At 44.0% G+C, this 15,361-nt stretch overlaps 1 protein-coding gene across 1 annotated transcript in view; it reads left to right on the top strand.

Moving 5' to 3' along the window:
- Positions 1-3,259: 3,259 nt before the first annotated feature.
- ALK (ALK receptor tyrosine kinase) overlaps positions 3,260-15,361 on the top strand; it is a 738,718-nt gene continuing 726,616 nt past the window's right edge. The window contains exon 1 of the mRNA XM_032172602.2: positions 3,260-4,852. Within this exon, the coding sequence (XP_032028493.1) occupies positions 4,186-4,852 (667 nt within the window). The 5' untranslated portion in view covers positions 3,260-4,185. The remainder of the gene's footprint in view (positions 4,853-15,361) is intronic.

Raw genomic sequence — 15,361 nt, 5'->3', positions numbered from 1 at the left:
CTATTTTGTTTTTTTATAGCACCTATTATTATCTTAAATTACTTTATGTGCTTGCACATTTATTATCTGTCTCTCATCTCTCTCATTCTTAAGGTGTAAGGTGAAGGACCTTTTATTTCGTCCAGAGCAAAAAATTCCTGGAACATAGAACAACATCCTGTATACATTAGGTACACCAGGAGTATCTGTTGACCAACAAAATGCCTAACTTGATTGATCCTGTAGGTCCCAATCAGATTTTGCAGTTGTGAGATGTGTTTTACCTTAAGTCACATTGCTGAATTTGTCATGTCATTTTTATTATTACTTCCCTTATAGAGAATTTATGTACCTCCTTGACTGAGTTGTTCACTTTTCCCTTTCCAGAAATTGGAAATTTCCTGAGGAGGGTGTTGGTGGTCTCAGTGTCTTCTTTGGCCACTTCCTCTCTTGGTACGTGGTCAACTCACATTCCTCCTCCCCCAGCCCAATGGCCCAAGTCATCTGCAAGGTGACTCAGAGCAGCCCACCTCACTTAGTTGTCTCCTTGGGGATTCCAGTATCTATGTCAGAATCTATGTCTGCCACTTCCACTCCCCATCTCTCTGATTTGGCATTTCAGCTTCTTCCTCTGTTGATCTCAGCTTGAATCAATCCATTTTACCTCATCCCATTTTCTCTATTGTGAGGTCACCCAGAATTTAAGAGCATGAACTTCTTAGTCAGGTAACCAGGTTCAGCTCTACTTTGTTGGGGAGCTAACTTCCCTGAGCTTCTATTTGTGATCTGTAAAAAAGAGATACTATTACTTTTCCTCAGAGTGTTACTGGGAATATTAAATGAGATAGTGAATGAAAGTCTTTTTGAAATAGATCATAATAAATGCACAAGATGTGTTAGCAATCATTCTCACACTTTTCATCTTTCTGTCTCTGTTTCCCCTACGTGCTCTTAAATTCATTTTCCCGTCTCCCATCCTTTTGATGGAAATTATATAGGATAGGGGTGTTAAATTATAACTTTGGGCATGAGTTAAGGCCCTAACTTTTTCTCAGTGGGTTGTGTAAATGTTGGAGGAAAAGAGTCACTGGTGTGAATTCCAACTCTGTTATTTGCTTGCTGTTTTACCTTGGGCAAATTATTTTGCCTCTCTGAGCCTTAGCTGTTTTATCTCTGTAACAGAAATAATAACATATACCCTTTCCCAAAAAAACTGTGTGATGTGTTAGACACCCACATGTCTACAGATGCATACATTAGTGCCTGGTAGGCTGTCAGTATTAATTCCTGCCTCCTTTAAAAAAAAATTATCTAAAAAGAAATTTTTTGAGATTTAGTGTGATTTAATCTACAGGGAAAGGCACTTATTTTTCCTTGGGAAAAGTTTGAGACAATATGAATCATGAGAATTAATTGAGACTTGTGTCTATGAGGTACAAAAGCAATGGACAGGGGCATTATTAGAGAACATTAAACCCTGGCAGCTCATTTAAAGTTTCAAGTCTCTGCAGCCCCCTAGTGGCCACTGGGTGCAGCAGACGATTCACAGTTAACTGACAAATTACTGGAGTCAGTAATGCCTTTGGTCAAGAATTGTATAGAGAAATAGGGAAAGGCTGGAGTTTTAGTCTTTTTTCATATTTCAAATAAAAATTCCTCTTCCAGTAGGTATGTCAGGAAAATCTGATGAAAATCAAACATATATTGTACTAGGAAAGTATTAACTACCATAGCATTTTCCTCCCTCTTTTCTTTCGTTTCCTCCCTTCCTCCACCAAGATAGGAACATATTTTCTTCTCCTTGGGTGAGATAATTATTTGCCCTAAAACTTGTAAAGTCAATGTATCCAGTGTGACTTCCAGAGAGAGGGCAGATGCCTGTCAAATTAAGTGAGCTGCCAAACATAGGGCAGGAAGAAAGCCATTCTGAGAATCGATATTCCTTTGTTACTGGGTCTTCCACTTGCCAAGGCATTGCCACAAAGTTGGAAAGAGCCCAGCTCCTAGAAGAACAGAGGTTCCACTTGGCCACTATCTCCTGTGGGGTGGTAGGCAAATTACTGCGGCCCCCAGGAGCTCAGTGAGGGAGGTTCAATGTGACACCGTGCTCTGATCCTGTGAGGAAACTCCTGTGCTACCCGCCAGCCCGTGAGCTCCAGAGACGATCTTGCCTTATTCTTAGCTTCAACAGTCAGCCCAAGACCTCACAACCAGCCTTTAAGAAGGAATCAAGGGGATTTGTGTGACCCAAAGATGGTAGTTTTGTCTGAGGATCTAGTGAACCACTTGTTATAAAAACAGCTATTATCTGAGTTCTGTGTTGGCAGCTCAGGAGAGACGAAAGGAAAGGGAGAGGAGAGGTACAGCCATTACAGGTGAGTAAAAAAGGCCTAAGGTTCTGAACACTCATTCCCAAGATTGTGGACAAGCAATTAAATGCTCTGTAACTCAGTTTCTGCATCTGTAAACCTGGAATTAAAATGTTTGCCTTGCAGGGACTAGGGGAGGTTACACATGTTCAGACACCATTCTGAGAAAACAGAGCGACTGACAGGGGTCTGAAATGTATTTGTTGTAGCTGTAGAACAACTCTGCCAGACCAAGACCATCCATCCCTCTCTGCCCCCCTATTCCCAAATTCTCCTGTGTGAACGGCAGGACTCCAAGCTCCCAGGAATGCATTCAAATAATAGATGGGTCAGAGAATATTCTGTCTCAGGGCCTTAATACAAGCTGTTCTCAGATTGGCTAGTGTCGCGCTGCCACCCCCTCCCCACGCCCTCCTCCCTTCCCACTCCCTCCTCCCTTCCCACTCCCTCCTCCCTTCCCACTCCCTCCTCCCTTCCCCTCGCCTCCAGTTTTATTCTGGAAACTGTTTTTCCGAAGTCGGACCCGTTTAATCTCTTAAATGTATAATTAGGGAGAGTGCTTGATTGCAAAGGCCTCTTCCAGTTCTCACATTTGCTCCCTTTCACACTGCAGAGAAATAGGGCAGGGAATCTGGAGGAGGGGAAGGAACAAGAGACCGGAGAGGGACAGAAGGCAGTTGGGGCGGACTCACTGCTTTTCTCAATGAATGCCGAGGCCTCTGCAGATTTGCATAGGAGCCTACCGAGCCACGCCATTGGTTGGAGCGTGCGGGTGGGGCGGGGCGAGGCCGGACTGCGTGGGTCGGGCCAAGGCGCGGAGTTGGCTTGTGAGCCCCGCCCCCTCCGGGCCCCGCCCCCTCCCTGCGCGCGCTCGCGCGGCTCCGCCAGCTGCAAGTGGCGGGCGCCCAGGCAGATGCGATCCAGCGGCTCTGGGGGCGGCAGCGGCGGTAGCAGCTGGTACCTCCCGCCGCCTCTGTTCGGAGGGTCGCGGGGCACCAAGGTGCTTTCTGGTCGCCCTCTGGCCGGCCACCCAAAGCCGCGGGCGCTGATGATGGGTAAGGAGCGGGCGGCAAGATTTCGGGCGCCCCTGCCCTGAACGCCCTCAGCTGCTGCCGCCGGGGCCGCTCCAGTGCCTGCGAACTCTGAGGAGCCGAGGCGCGGGTGAGAGCAAGGACGCTGCAAACTTGCGCAGCGCGGGGTCTGGGATTCACGCCCAGAAGTTCAGCAGGCAGACAGTCCGAAGCCTTCCCGCAGCGGAGAGACAGCTTGAGGGTGAGCAAGAAGGCAGCCTCCGCCTCAGTTCCCGCCCAGACCGGACAGAGGAGCTTGGAGGAGCCAAAAGGAACGCAGGAGGCGGCCAGGACAGCGTGCAGCAGCTGGGAGCTGCCGTTCTCAGCCTGGAAAGTTGTGGAGATTGGAGGCTGCCCCGAGAGGGGACAGACCCCAGCTCCGACCGCGGGGGGCAGGAGAGGACGGTACCCAACTGCCACCTCCCTTCAACCATAGTAGTTCCTCTGTACCGAGCGCAGCGAGCTACAGACGGGGGCGCGGCACTCGGCGCGGAAAGCGGGAGGCTCAAGGTCCTAGCCAGTGAGCCCAGTGTGCTTGAGGGTCTCTGGACTCTCCCCTGAGCTTCCAGATCTGTTTCATTTAGACTCCTGCTCGCTTCCGTGCAGTTGGGGGAAAGCAAGAGACTTGCGCGCACGCACAGTCCTCCGGAGATCAGGTGGAAGGAGCCGCTGGGTACCAAGGACTGTTCAGAGCCTCTTCCCATCTGGGGGAGGGCGAAGGGTGAGGCTGGGCCCGGAGAGCAGTGTAAACGGCCTCCTCCGGCGGGATGGGAGCCATCGGGCTCCTGTGGCTGCTGCCACTGCTGCTTTCCATGGCAGCTGTGGGCTCCGGGATGGGGACTGGCCAGCGCGCGGGCTCCCCAGCTGCGGGGCCGCCGCTGCAGCCCCGGGAGCCGCTCAGCTACTCGCGCCTGCAGAGGAAGAGTCTGGCAGTGGACTTCGTGGTGCCCTCGCTCTTCCGTGTCTACGCCCGGGACCTACTGCTGCCACCATCCTCCTCGGAGCTGAAGGCTGGCAGGCCCGAGGCGCGCGGCTCGCTCGCTCTGGACTGCGCCCCGCTGCTCAGGTTGCTGGGGCCGGCGCCCGGGGTCTCCTGGACCGCCGGCTCACCCGCCCCGGCAGAGGCCCGGACGCTGTCCAGGGTGCTGAAGGGCGGCTCCGTGCGCAAGCTCCGGCGTGCCAAGCAGCTGGTGCTGGAGCTGGGCGAGGAGGCGATCTTGGAGGGTTGCGTCGGGCCCCCCGGGGAGGCGGCTGTGGGGCTGCTCCAGTTCAATCTCAGCGAGCTGTTCAGTTGGTGGATTCGCCAGGGCGAAGGGCGACTGAGGATCCGCCTGATGCCCGAGAAGAAGGCGTCGGAAGTGGGCAGAGAGGGAAGGCTGTCCGCGGCAATTCGCGCCTCCCAGCCCCGCCTTCTCTTCCAGATCTTCGGGACTGGTGAGCAGCTCCCGCCTGAGTGTGCCGGGATTTAGTGTTTTTAGTCACATTGATATGCAGCCATTAAATAATCCTCACTTCCACCCCACTTTCTAAAATCTCAGCTCTGCTTCTTCGCCCTCCTTCCTCCTGCAAACCTCCTTCCCGAATCAGACCGTAGTTTCTTGCTTTCTCCCTGAACGCAGTTCAGGGGTCTTCCTTCCTCTTTAGCAACCAAGTTGGGAGAAAAGTTTCATACTCTTGGCAGAGCGCCTTCTTCTCTGGACTTATACGCAGTCCGAGACAAAATTGGGCGCCCCTCTTCCTGGGCCCCTGGGATAGTTGAAATGCCCCGTTTACTTCCAGGTTCCAAGCTTAGTAGTAGATGTCAAAATTATTGCCCTTCTCTGCCTCTTGTGCCTGGCCAGCACAGATTTAGGAAATATGGTACACCTTCTCAGGGAATATAGAATTTCTCCTCATATTATTGAATCTCACCCAACTGTCCCCATTCCAAACGTTGGCTTGGGCAGGTATTGCCAGGGATTGTCTCTTCTTCATTTATTTATTCTCCCCCTCCCACCCCCACCCATTCTGCTATGCACTCTCGACTCATCCTTTCTCTTACATGTTGTTGGGAGAGCCCCAGAGAAACTAAGGAACAGAGGACAGGAGGGAGGTGTGGCGGAAGGAAGGAAAGTTGTCAAGATTGTCTTCCTTTGGGGAGTCACTAGGAAGCCAGGGAGAAACCATCGTTGGTTTTTTTGCTTTTCTAACCTTTCCCCACTCCTCCTTTCCCTTCTGATTCTTAGCTTGAACATCTGCAGTAGCAGCTCTTGATGATAGTCTCTGGCAGGCTTGTTTCACTGCAGATCTCCCTGCTGGAGACTCCTAAAATGAGATTTTTCTGTTTCATTTACTCCCTCATTTCTTCCCATATTCACTGAGTTGGGGGTATGTGTGTGTGCAGGCACTTACTTCTAACTCTTTCCAGAGTATCCTTTGACTGGAAAACCGGGTGGTTTTGAATCGATGTTCTTCTTGTAAGACAACTGGGGAAGACTTGTGAATAAAATATACAATGTAAATGAATGAGAAAGGCACAGAAAAGAAATCAGGCTTTTAAAAAGCCTACACAAATTCCATCAAGCAAACCCAGCTTCTTTTCTATCATTCTCATCATCAGAAATAAATGAAGTTCTTATGCTCCACTGGCTACTAATGTCTAATATTAATTGGATAGAAAGCATTGAAAAGGGCCCATTGTAGAGCTACAAGTATCTTGCATGCTTGTCCACACACATACACACACACATATGAGTACTCTCATGCAGGAGGGATATTCAGAAGCTGAGGTTCCCTAGTCATTGCACAGAAAACATACTAGTATGTGACCCCCAAGAAAAACAGTGCGGATGCACATTTCGACATTAGTGTTAGTGGCACTGGCACCTAAAGTGAGCCCTTTTCATTTAATGCTGGAATTTATATTGTCCATCCTAGGAGGCACTGATGAGTTTGACAGTGCCTTCAGTGAACTGAGATGGAAGACTGATACTGTTTTTCCACCCAAGATATTTTTGTGAAGAACAGCTAGGCTTTAATGTCATTGTTGTTTGGTTTACACATGCAACATTCTGTTTTAGTGCCCAGTGTTTTAGTAATGGATATAAAAATGACTTCTCTGGAAATGCAGATTGTCTTCTAGTTTCATGCCTATGAGCATCTCTGGAGCTTCCCCATCACCTTTTATCAAATGACCATAGAATCCAGCTGTCTATATCAGCTGTTTTCAGATGTTGGTGACAGGCAAAAGGGCTCATTTCTACAGGCCCAAACCTGCCAACTGTAAAGAGGTGGGTTGCATGAAGCTATCAGTGGATGTCTCTGAAGAGTCATATGCTTAATTCATTTAAAGAATATACTCCACTCAAGTCTTAAATAAGGTGTTGGAGCTTCTGAGTGGGGAGGTTTATGTAGAAAGGCTGTGCTCCAAGGGCTTCTCTGCTATTGGCTGTAGGGAAGCATTGTGGGCATCCCAAGTCCTCCCTCAGTGGCCCAGTACATTTGGCAGCTGAACCAAGCCCTTATGCATCATTTGACACATCTAGCAATGCTGATTTCAGTAGGATCCAGGATTCTGCCATTAAAATGCAAGAAAATTTGGCCAAGCATTTTTCAGCAGGATTAGGATCAAATGATTATTGATAGGATCAAATAAGACACTAAGTGTAACTGGATGAGCTCCCCATGACTTCCAGAGAGACAGACAGCCTATTGAAAAGCACTGCAGGCCTTGTGGTGATCATACTTGGAACAGCCTGGTCTCTCCTGTCTCTGAGGACACATGCTGTCTGCAGTTAGGCAGCTGGCCATGCAGGACTAGCCTCTCTCACATTATCATTGCCTCCCCAGCCTCATTCAGATACAGTCTCCATTGCAGACATCCCCATGGAGTAGATACACCTTGCTATACCATGTTCTGTGTTTCGGACAACATATATCATTATGGTTCCATTCATTTTCCTTATGAAAATTCAAGGTTAGGTTCTGACACTGGGATTGATTTTGCTATTTATCATGTTTGGAGAAATGGGTTTATTATTTTTATATAGGCTCTGATTTATAGAAAAGGCATTTAACTCTGCTATGATGTGCGCTCTTCAATTACACAGAGGGAAAGTAGGCACAGCTCAGCTTATTTCTTCCTGTGTCTGCCCAAGTGTCTTGTCTGGAGGTACACAATGATGCTGATGGGGCTGTTTGTGGGGAGGGAAGAGCTGCTTGTTCTTCCATGTTTTGTGGTGAGGGGCCTGGAGCTGCCCCTTTGGCTCAGACCAAAGATAGCTTCCTAAACCTGAGCAGGACCATGACTAAAATAGTAAAAATGAAAAAGCACCAGTTAGGAGAAAGCAAAACCTTTGCATTGCTTGTGATTTGGGCTGTGTGAGAGGATAGAAAGATGTCTGAGAGGCCTTATAATGCGTGAAATGCTAATGGTTTTTCTTTGTGGGTTGCTGTGAATTCATAAATGGGATCAGCATTTCAAGTCTGAGGCAGATCCCAAATTCACCCATTCATGGAGAAGAGGTGAAGAAGCAGTTTCTGGGACTGTATTAATGGTTCTGGCCTCTCCAAGGACAGCTCAAATCACAGAAAAGATGTCTGTCTCCAAGGCTGGCATGTTGCCCACAGCTCCAGTCTGTATCCTGGCTTACAGGTGTTTTGAGATCTGTTTCTGCCATCACCTAGGCAGAAGGCTAGGGGATGATGACTCATGGGATAGGAGGCCTATTTCCCTGTAAGCACTCCCTCCCCACTCCAGGAAAGTGGATACATGACTTGGGATTTTACATGTACTGTGGAGAGGCCTGAGCAATTTAAAGATGTATGCAATGCAATATATCTGACCTTTGACCTCCCATATCTGTCAGTCCCTTCCCATTTCATTTCTGGAGTGGGCAAAGAGAGCAAAGGAGGATAGAAAGGAAATTGGAGCTTCCAGAAGGGATATCAGTTACTGGAGGTGAATTGGGAGAATTGGAATTAGTCCAGAGAAGAGCAGAGAGCTGATTTAACAGTCGGAGAGACTGATTTACGATGAAAGATGAAAAGAATTAAATATATATGGCTGGGCTAAATGGCGAAGAAGAGAAAGCCATGGTAACAATCTACAAATCTCTGAAGAGAGAGAGTGGCAGTGAAGGAGAGGAGTTATTTAGCGTGGCCCATGGAAGTAATCGGATCATACTTGTAGAAGGAAACTTCGGGTTGGATATCAGGGAAACCTTGTTTTCTGACATTGATATTCCTTTGACTATGGAATGGAATTCCAATGGAGTGGGGAGTCAGGTGAGATGTGGGTCAGACAAGCCCCAGCATTCCTAATTAATCAGTTCTATATTTTCAAATATTGAGAAGCCACAACAGGACAGAAAGCTGGGATGCAGAATGGCAGAAGGAATCAGAACCTTTTATGATCCAAACCCTGGAGCCTTTGGGCATTGGTGTTTTTAGAGGAAAAGAAAGGAATTGCATATACATCTTTGAAGTTGGTGAGAAGCACTTAAAAAATTGTTAATGACAAATATTTTGAAATTACTGAATTTATTCTTCCCTGCCCTCCAATTAAACGTAGATTATTTCTCTGGGATGCGATCTGTATATCCAGAGGTTTGGGAGGCACGCTCAACAGAGAATTGTGTATCATCCACATCCAATTTAACATTTCAAAAATTTTTAAAAGAGAAAGAAGGTCCATGAGGGGTTTTTGTGTAAGGCATGGGAGGAGAGTGTGATTATTAATAAAAATGGGTATCTTGGCTAGGCGCAGTGGCTCATGCCTGTAATCCCAGCATTTTGGGAGGCCAAGGAGGGCAGATCACTTGAGGTCAGGAGTTCGAGATCAGCCTGGCCAACATGGTGAAACCCTGTCTCTACTAAAAATAAAAAAAATTAGCCAGGCGTGGTGGTATGTGCCTTAGTCCCAGCTACTAAGGAGAGTTGCTTGAACCTGGGAGATGGAGGTTGCAGTGAGCCGAGATTGTGCCACCTCACTTCAGCCTGGGCAACAGAGTGAGAAAAGGATATCTATAAGGAAGTTGGTCTGCTGAAAGTCAGGAGGAACTGGCCTGCAGGTGGGAGAAGAAAAGAATGAGAGTTGCTCAGCAGAAGTCTCAGTGCCCTGCCACTCAGGATCACTGCCTGGCAACTTCACAACATGGAAATTTTTCCAGTCTGACCTGTAAAGGAAATTTTGCCTTTCTTTATAATCATTATTAGTGTCCTGTTACAGTTATTTGGAACTTTACAATTTATAAAGCACATTCACATTTATTATTACTTATTTATCCTGTGGTAGGCAAGACAAATGTTTGCTTTATTTTGTAAATGAAGTAACTCGAATCCAGACATTTAGTAACACTTTTTCCAGGTCATACAGTATAAAGTGGTATACACCTGGAAACTTTCATACTGACTAGAACCGCAGTTCCCCTTTGCTTCAAATCAGAGTTCTTTCCACTAAGGGAATCATCTCCAAGTGCAGATTACAAAGAGCAAGACATGTCAATAGGTGAAAAAATTTCCAGTATCTTTGCTAGAGGGCCATGCAACAGATATTTGGTGGGCAATAGCCAGGGCTTGGAAAAATTCCTCGAAATCATTGAGGCCCAGTTTTATCATTAGAAAAATAGGGATAGTAATAGTTCTTAAATGTTCCTAAGTGGAGATACTAATAGTTCAAGGTGTTGTCATGGGGATTAAATTAGATGATGTGTGCAAATCCTTAACCCAATGCCTGATGCAAAATAAAGTGCTTCATCAATATGAACCGCTATGGTTTTCTTATATAATAGCAACAGCAGCACTCCAGCATCTGGTCATGCAGGCTGTGCACTCTACAACATGGGGTTCCATATACATTTTAGTCTGTCTGAATGGTGCCATCTGGAGTTGTAATCTCTATGTGTGGCCATGTGTGGCAATCTTGGCGGCAGCAATTGTGATGCTGTGGTTCTCCATTCAACTATCTTCTTACTCCCAAGAGATGAAAGGTGGGATGTATGGGAAATAAAGAGAGTTATAAGAGTAGTAGTTTCTACTATTTCACCATGGAAGGCGACTTTCTCAGAAATATGCATGGAAAGGAGGATTGAAGTGTGGTATTTACTTCCTCCCCGTGAACTAATGTCCTCTCCTAAGTCTTTTGACTTTGGATTCAGTTCAAAGAGTCAACCAGCATATTCTCAATCCAGTTATTTTTGTTTCTACAGAAAGCAAGGCTTAACTTTATGAAAATATGAAAGTTAAGATGGAGGAAGAACAAGATAGAGATGTTACAGTGGTATCATTTTCAGATGGCAGACCTTTCTTAACTGAGAGTGCTCTGTCCAGGTCTAGAGGCACTGGACTACTGGCTTCTGGGAACTCCTTTATTGTAATTAGCTGAAGATGTGTTCTTTCTATATTTTCAGTGTCACCATTCATTGCCAAGTGGAGAATATGGAGAGAAATGTAAATTACCAACTGGTTAATGGACCTGAGCACATTAAGAGCAGTTAAACTTTGAGATTCAATGGAGATGTATAACCCAGGGACTTGAGTGGGAGGCTGCCTCAGGAAGATCCCTCAATCTAAAAAAAGAGACTAAGAATCCACAGAGCATTTTGTACATGGTGGTTTTTACGAACCATAGCTGAGCCACTGCCTCCAAAAGATGCACATGAACATCATCTCTACTTGGGAGTAGATAAAAAATAGGGCGTGTGGGTGAGGATGGTTGTAGGTCTAGGATCATGTGGAGAGAGCTGAGAATAAAGCTATCAAGTAGTCCTTCTTTACAGCCATTGTGCTGCTCTGTGGTCTAGGTGTGGCCAATGTTTCTTGACCTTGTGATGACCAGGGCTCTTTCACACAGGTCAAGATGTAAGCAGGGAGTGTTGGCCCGGTGGTGAGGTAGTGGAGGAGGTTGGAGGCATTCTTCAGTATGCTTTTTGATTAACTGTATTTTTCATAATAGCTTATTTTTCTTCAGTAAATTTTGTGATGAATTTTTCAGCTGGCTGTTCTGAGCTTGGGTCCTTTCCCAGGGAAATTGTATCAGATTCGCTTTGTGTTGTGGTGTACATATTCCAGAAAGTGGGCAGAGAAGATCTCCCTTGGGGAAGATACACCCAATCCCTTGGTTATTTAAGAGTCTTTTTTTTTTCTTGCACCTTACCTTTCTGGCTAAGTAACAACAAGTGCATGGAGTGGTAGGCAGTCAGAAATCCTTAGAGTAACAATAAAGCTAAAGGAAGGTATGAAAAAGGTATGAGGTTAGAGGACAAGGGAAATCTAGGCAGGCTTAAAGAAATCAGGAAACTAGCCAAAGGAAATAAGAATAGATTGAACCATTGATTATATTTTTCTTTGACCCCTACTTACCTTTTATTTAGTTTTCATTGGAATATGAGTTCAAGAGGGTGAGCATGGAAAGGACTCCTTTAAGCCGAGATAATTAAAGTAAGTGTTCTGTGGTGAGGAGAACACTAGATTAGGAGCTTGAAGACTTGAATTCTGTGATGTTCTTTATCTTTTGTTAGCTTTGCAATCTTCTACAACTCTCTTAAACTTGCTAAGCCCATAGATTTTTGTTTCTTGCTTTTGGAAAGGAAATAATAGAGACTTTGTCTCAATTATCTCATAGAGTCATTATGAGCATTGTATAAGATCACCTAAGTGGAAAGTTCCAGTTTGGACTGTTCAAAAATAAATATATAAGGCAGTAGAAAAAAATGAATGCACAAAATAATAAAATGTGCTGAGATTCTGCTTTACTCATTCATGATTTCAGCCAACCCTTGGCATTAGGAGCAGTGGTATAAAGTCCCAGACTTTGAGGCAGGCCCTGAGGTTCAAGTAATTGCCCAGTATGCTTGAAAAGGGGCCCCTCCCTAGGGTTTCTCAAAATGACATCATTGCATTGAAGGCATTTTCTCCAATTTCAGACTTTTCTGGCAAAGAGTCTGAAAATGGGACAGAGGAACCTTCATTTTAACAACAGAAAATGATTTTTTTAAAAAAATTAAGGGATGACAAGTATAATAAAGTGTATTGAGAGTATTAATCTTGAATAGCTTTATGATAATTTACATATGTAACATCCATATAATCACCACCCAGATAAAGATACAGAATGTTTCCAGCACCCCAGAAAGTTCTCTCCAGTCCTTTTCCAGTCTGTATCCACATTCCACTCAAGGTCACCATCCTTCTGATTTGTATGTAAGCAATTAGTTTTGACTATTCTTGAACTTCATGTAGATGGAATCATACCATACGTACTCTTTTGTGTTTGTGTTTTCTTACAGAATATGATTTCTGTGAGATTCATCAATGTTGTGTATAACAATATTCTTTCCTTTTTATCATTATGTTGTATCCCTTTGTATGAAAATAACACCATATATTTATCCATCTTCTTCTTTGTTTTTCTACCAAGGAGTTTGATTTGTGGGAAATCAAAAGTAGAACCATCTATCCCAAATAATGAACAGAATAAGACACAGATCTGGGGCTGAAGCCCTGCTGTCTTTTTTTTTTTTTTTCTTGAGACGGAGTCTCGCTCTGTTGCCCAGGCTGGAGTGCAGTGGCGCAATCTCGGCTCACTGCAAGCTCCGCCTCCCGGGTTCACGCCATTCTCCTGCCTCAGCCTCTCCGAGTAGCTGGGACTACAGGCGCCCGCCACCACGCCCGGCTAATTTTTTGTATTTTTAGTAGAGACGGGGTTTCACCGTGGTCTCGATCTCCTGACCTCGTGATCCGCCCGCCTCGGCCTCCCAAAGTGCTGGGATTACAAGCGTGAGCCACCGCGCCCGGCCACCCTGCTGTCTTATTTACTGACCCAAGGCTATTTATTTTCTTCTCTCCGAACTTTCCTTAATGGTAAAGTGAGAAAAACAACACCCACTTCCAGAGTTATTTTGAGAATTAAATGTGATAAGGCATATTGTAGATCCCAACCCATGGTCAGTGTTCAACAAGTGTTATTCTTTCCTGAACTCTTGATTATATTTTTGCCCTTGTTGGACAGAATCCATGCTTCAGAAACTCTTCCAGAAACAAGGAAGTATTTTACCTGTAAGTATTTTACAGGTAAAGCCATTAACCCACAGAGGTAAAAGGAACAACCAAGGGCTATGTAAGTTATATGTAAGACTTTTTAATAAATAATTTTGTTTACAAATAAAATAATTTTAAATAAAAATAAAGATTTTTACATTCAGTTTAAAAGTTAACAAAGAAAATAAACTATTCAATAAATAAATAATTTAAAAAACTTTTTGGCCTTTTAGTCAGGACTGTTAAGAGAGAAAAATTGTAGAAGGAGTGGAAAAAGACAGAAACACAACTATATTTGCATAAAAAGAAAAAAATGAAGAATGATGAAGCTGTAAGTGAAGAAACTGAGAGAGGAATGTATAAGAGGCAACCCAGAAAGATAGAAGGCAGGAATTATCTCCCAGACACTGAGATGCATAGACATAGAATAAGAGACCAAACAACGACACAAAGAGTGAGGTGGGGGTGGGGGAAGGAGAAGGGAGTGAACACATAACTATTTTGGGCTTGGATGGATGCTCACCTGGTGTCAAAATCTATACTCCAAATCTAGGCTAAAATTGTATGCTATTGTTTTTAACTTTATTAAAGTCTGATTCACATAGGATAAAATGTGCCCGTTTCAAGTGTATAGTTTGATTTGTTTGATAAATGCACACTCCTGGGCAACCACCACCCTAATTAGGATATAGAACATTTCTATCAACTGCAAAAGGTCCTTCTGGACCTTTCGCAAGAACACCGTACACTCCCTGCTCCAGGCAACTTCTGATTAGATTTTGATTACAATAGATGAGTTTCATCTGTTCTGGACTTTCATAGAAATGAAATCATATAGCGTGTTTTCTTTTGTGTTCAGCTTCTTTCACTTAGAATAATGCTTTTAAGATTTATCTGTTTTGTTGTATGTGTTAGTAGTCTGTTTTTTGTTGTTGTTGCTGAATAGTATTCCATTGTATGAACATATGATAATTTGTTTATCCTGTCGTCAGTTAATGGACATCTCAAAACCGTTACAGATAGGTTGTGTACAAGTCCAGAAGTTGCCTGGAGCAGGAGTTATAGGGGGTTTACTTCCAGTTGTAACAGAACAACTTCCATTAATTCAGCAACTTAGAAGAAAATAATATTTCCTTTTTTTTTTTTTGTCTGTGGGATCAGTAATGTCCCCTTTTTCATACTTCATATTGGTGATTTGCATTGTTTCTCTCTTTGTTGTCATTCTGGCTAGAGGTTTGGCAATTGTATATAATTTTTTTCAAAGAGACGCTTTTGGTGATATCGATTTCTGCTATTTTTAAAATTTTAATTTCATTGATTTCTGCTCTTTATTAGCCTTCCTTAATTTTGCTTGTCTTGGGTTTAATTTTTTTCTTGTTTCTAGGTTTCTTAAGGTGAAAGCTTAGGTCATTCATTTGAGACCATTCTTTTCTAATATAAACTTGTAATGCTATAAATTCCCTCTAACAACAGTTTTACTTACATCCCACACTTTCACTCAATTTAAAATATTTTATAATTTTCCTTTTGGCTTCCTCTTTTACCCCTGGGTTATTTCTAAGTGTGTTGTTTTATTTCCAAACATTTGTTTGTTTTTTTTTCCCAGATATCTTTCTTTTATTGATTTCTAGTTTAATTCTAATATGGTCTGAAAACATGCTTGATTTTATTTCAGTTATTTAAAATTTATTAAGGTTTGCTTTATGGCCCAGAGTACACTCTGTCTTGATGAGTGTTCCATGTGCTCTTGAAAAGAACATGTATTCTGCTATTGTTGGGTGGAGTGTCCAATCAGTGTCACTTAGGTAAATTTGCTTAGTAGTGTTATTCAGATCTTTTGTTTCCTGACTGATTTCCTGTTTGTTATATGGATTACAAATAGAGGAGTGCTAAAGTTTCCAAGTTTTTCTTTTGCCTACTTCTTTC

This window comes from Hylobates moloch, unplaced genomic scaffold (genome assembly GCF_009828535.3).
Source record: "Hylobates moloch isolate HMO894 unplaced genomic scaffold, HMol_V3 SCAFFOLD_13, whole genome shotgun sequence".
Classification (NCBI taxonomy): domain Eukaryota; kingdom Metazoa; phylum Chordata; class Mammalia; order Primates; family Hylobatidae; genus Hylobates; species Hylobates moloch.
Note: the sequence above shows the minus strand (reverse complement) of the source record. Positions and strands in the feature narration are given on the sequence as shown.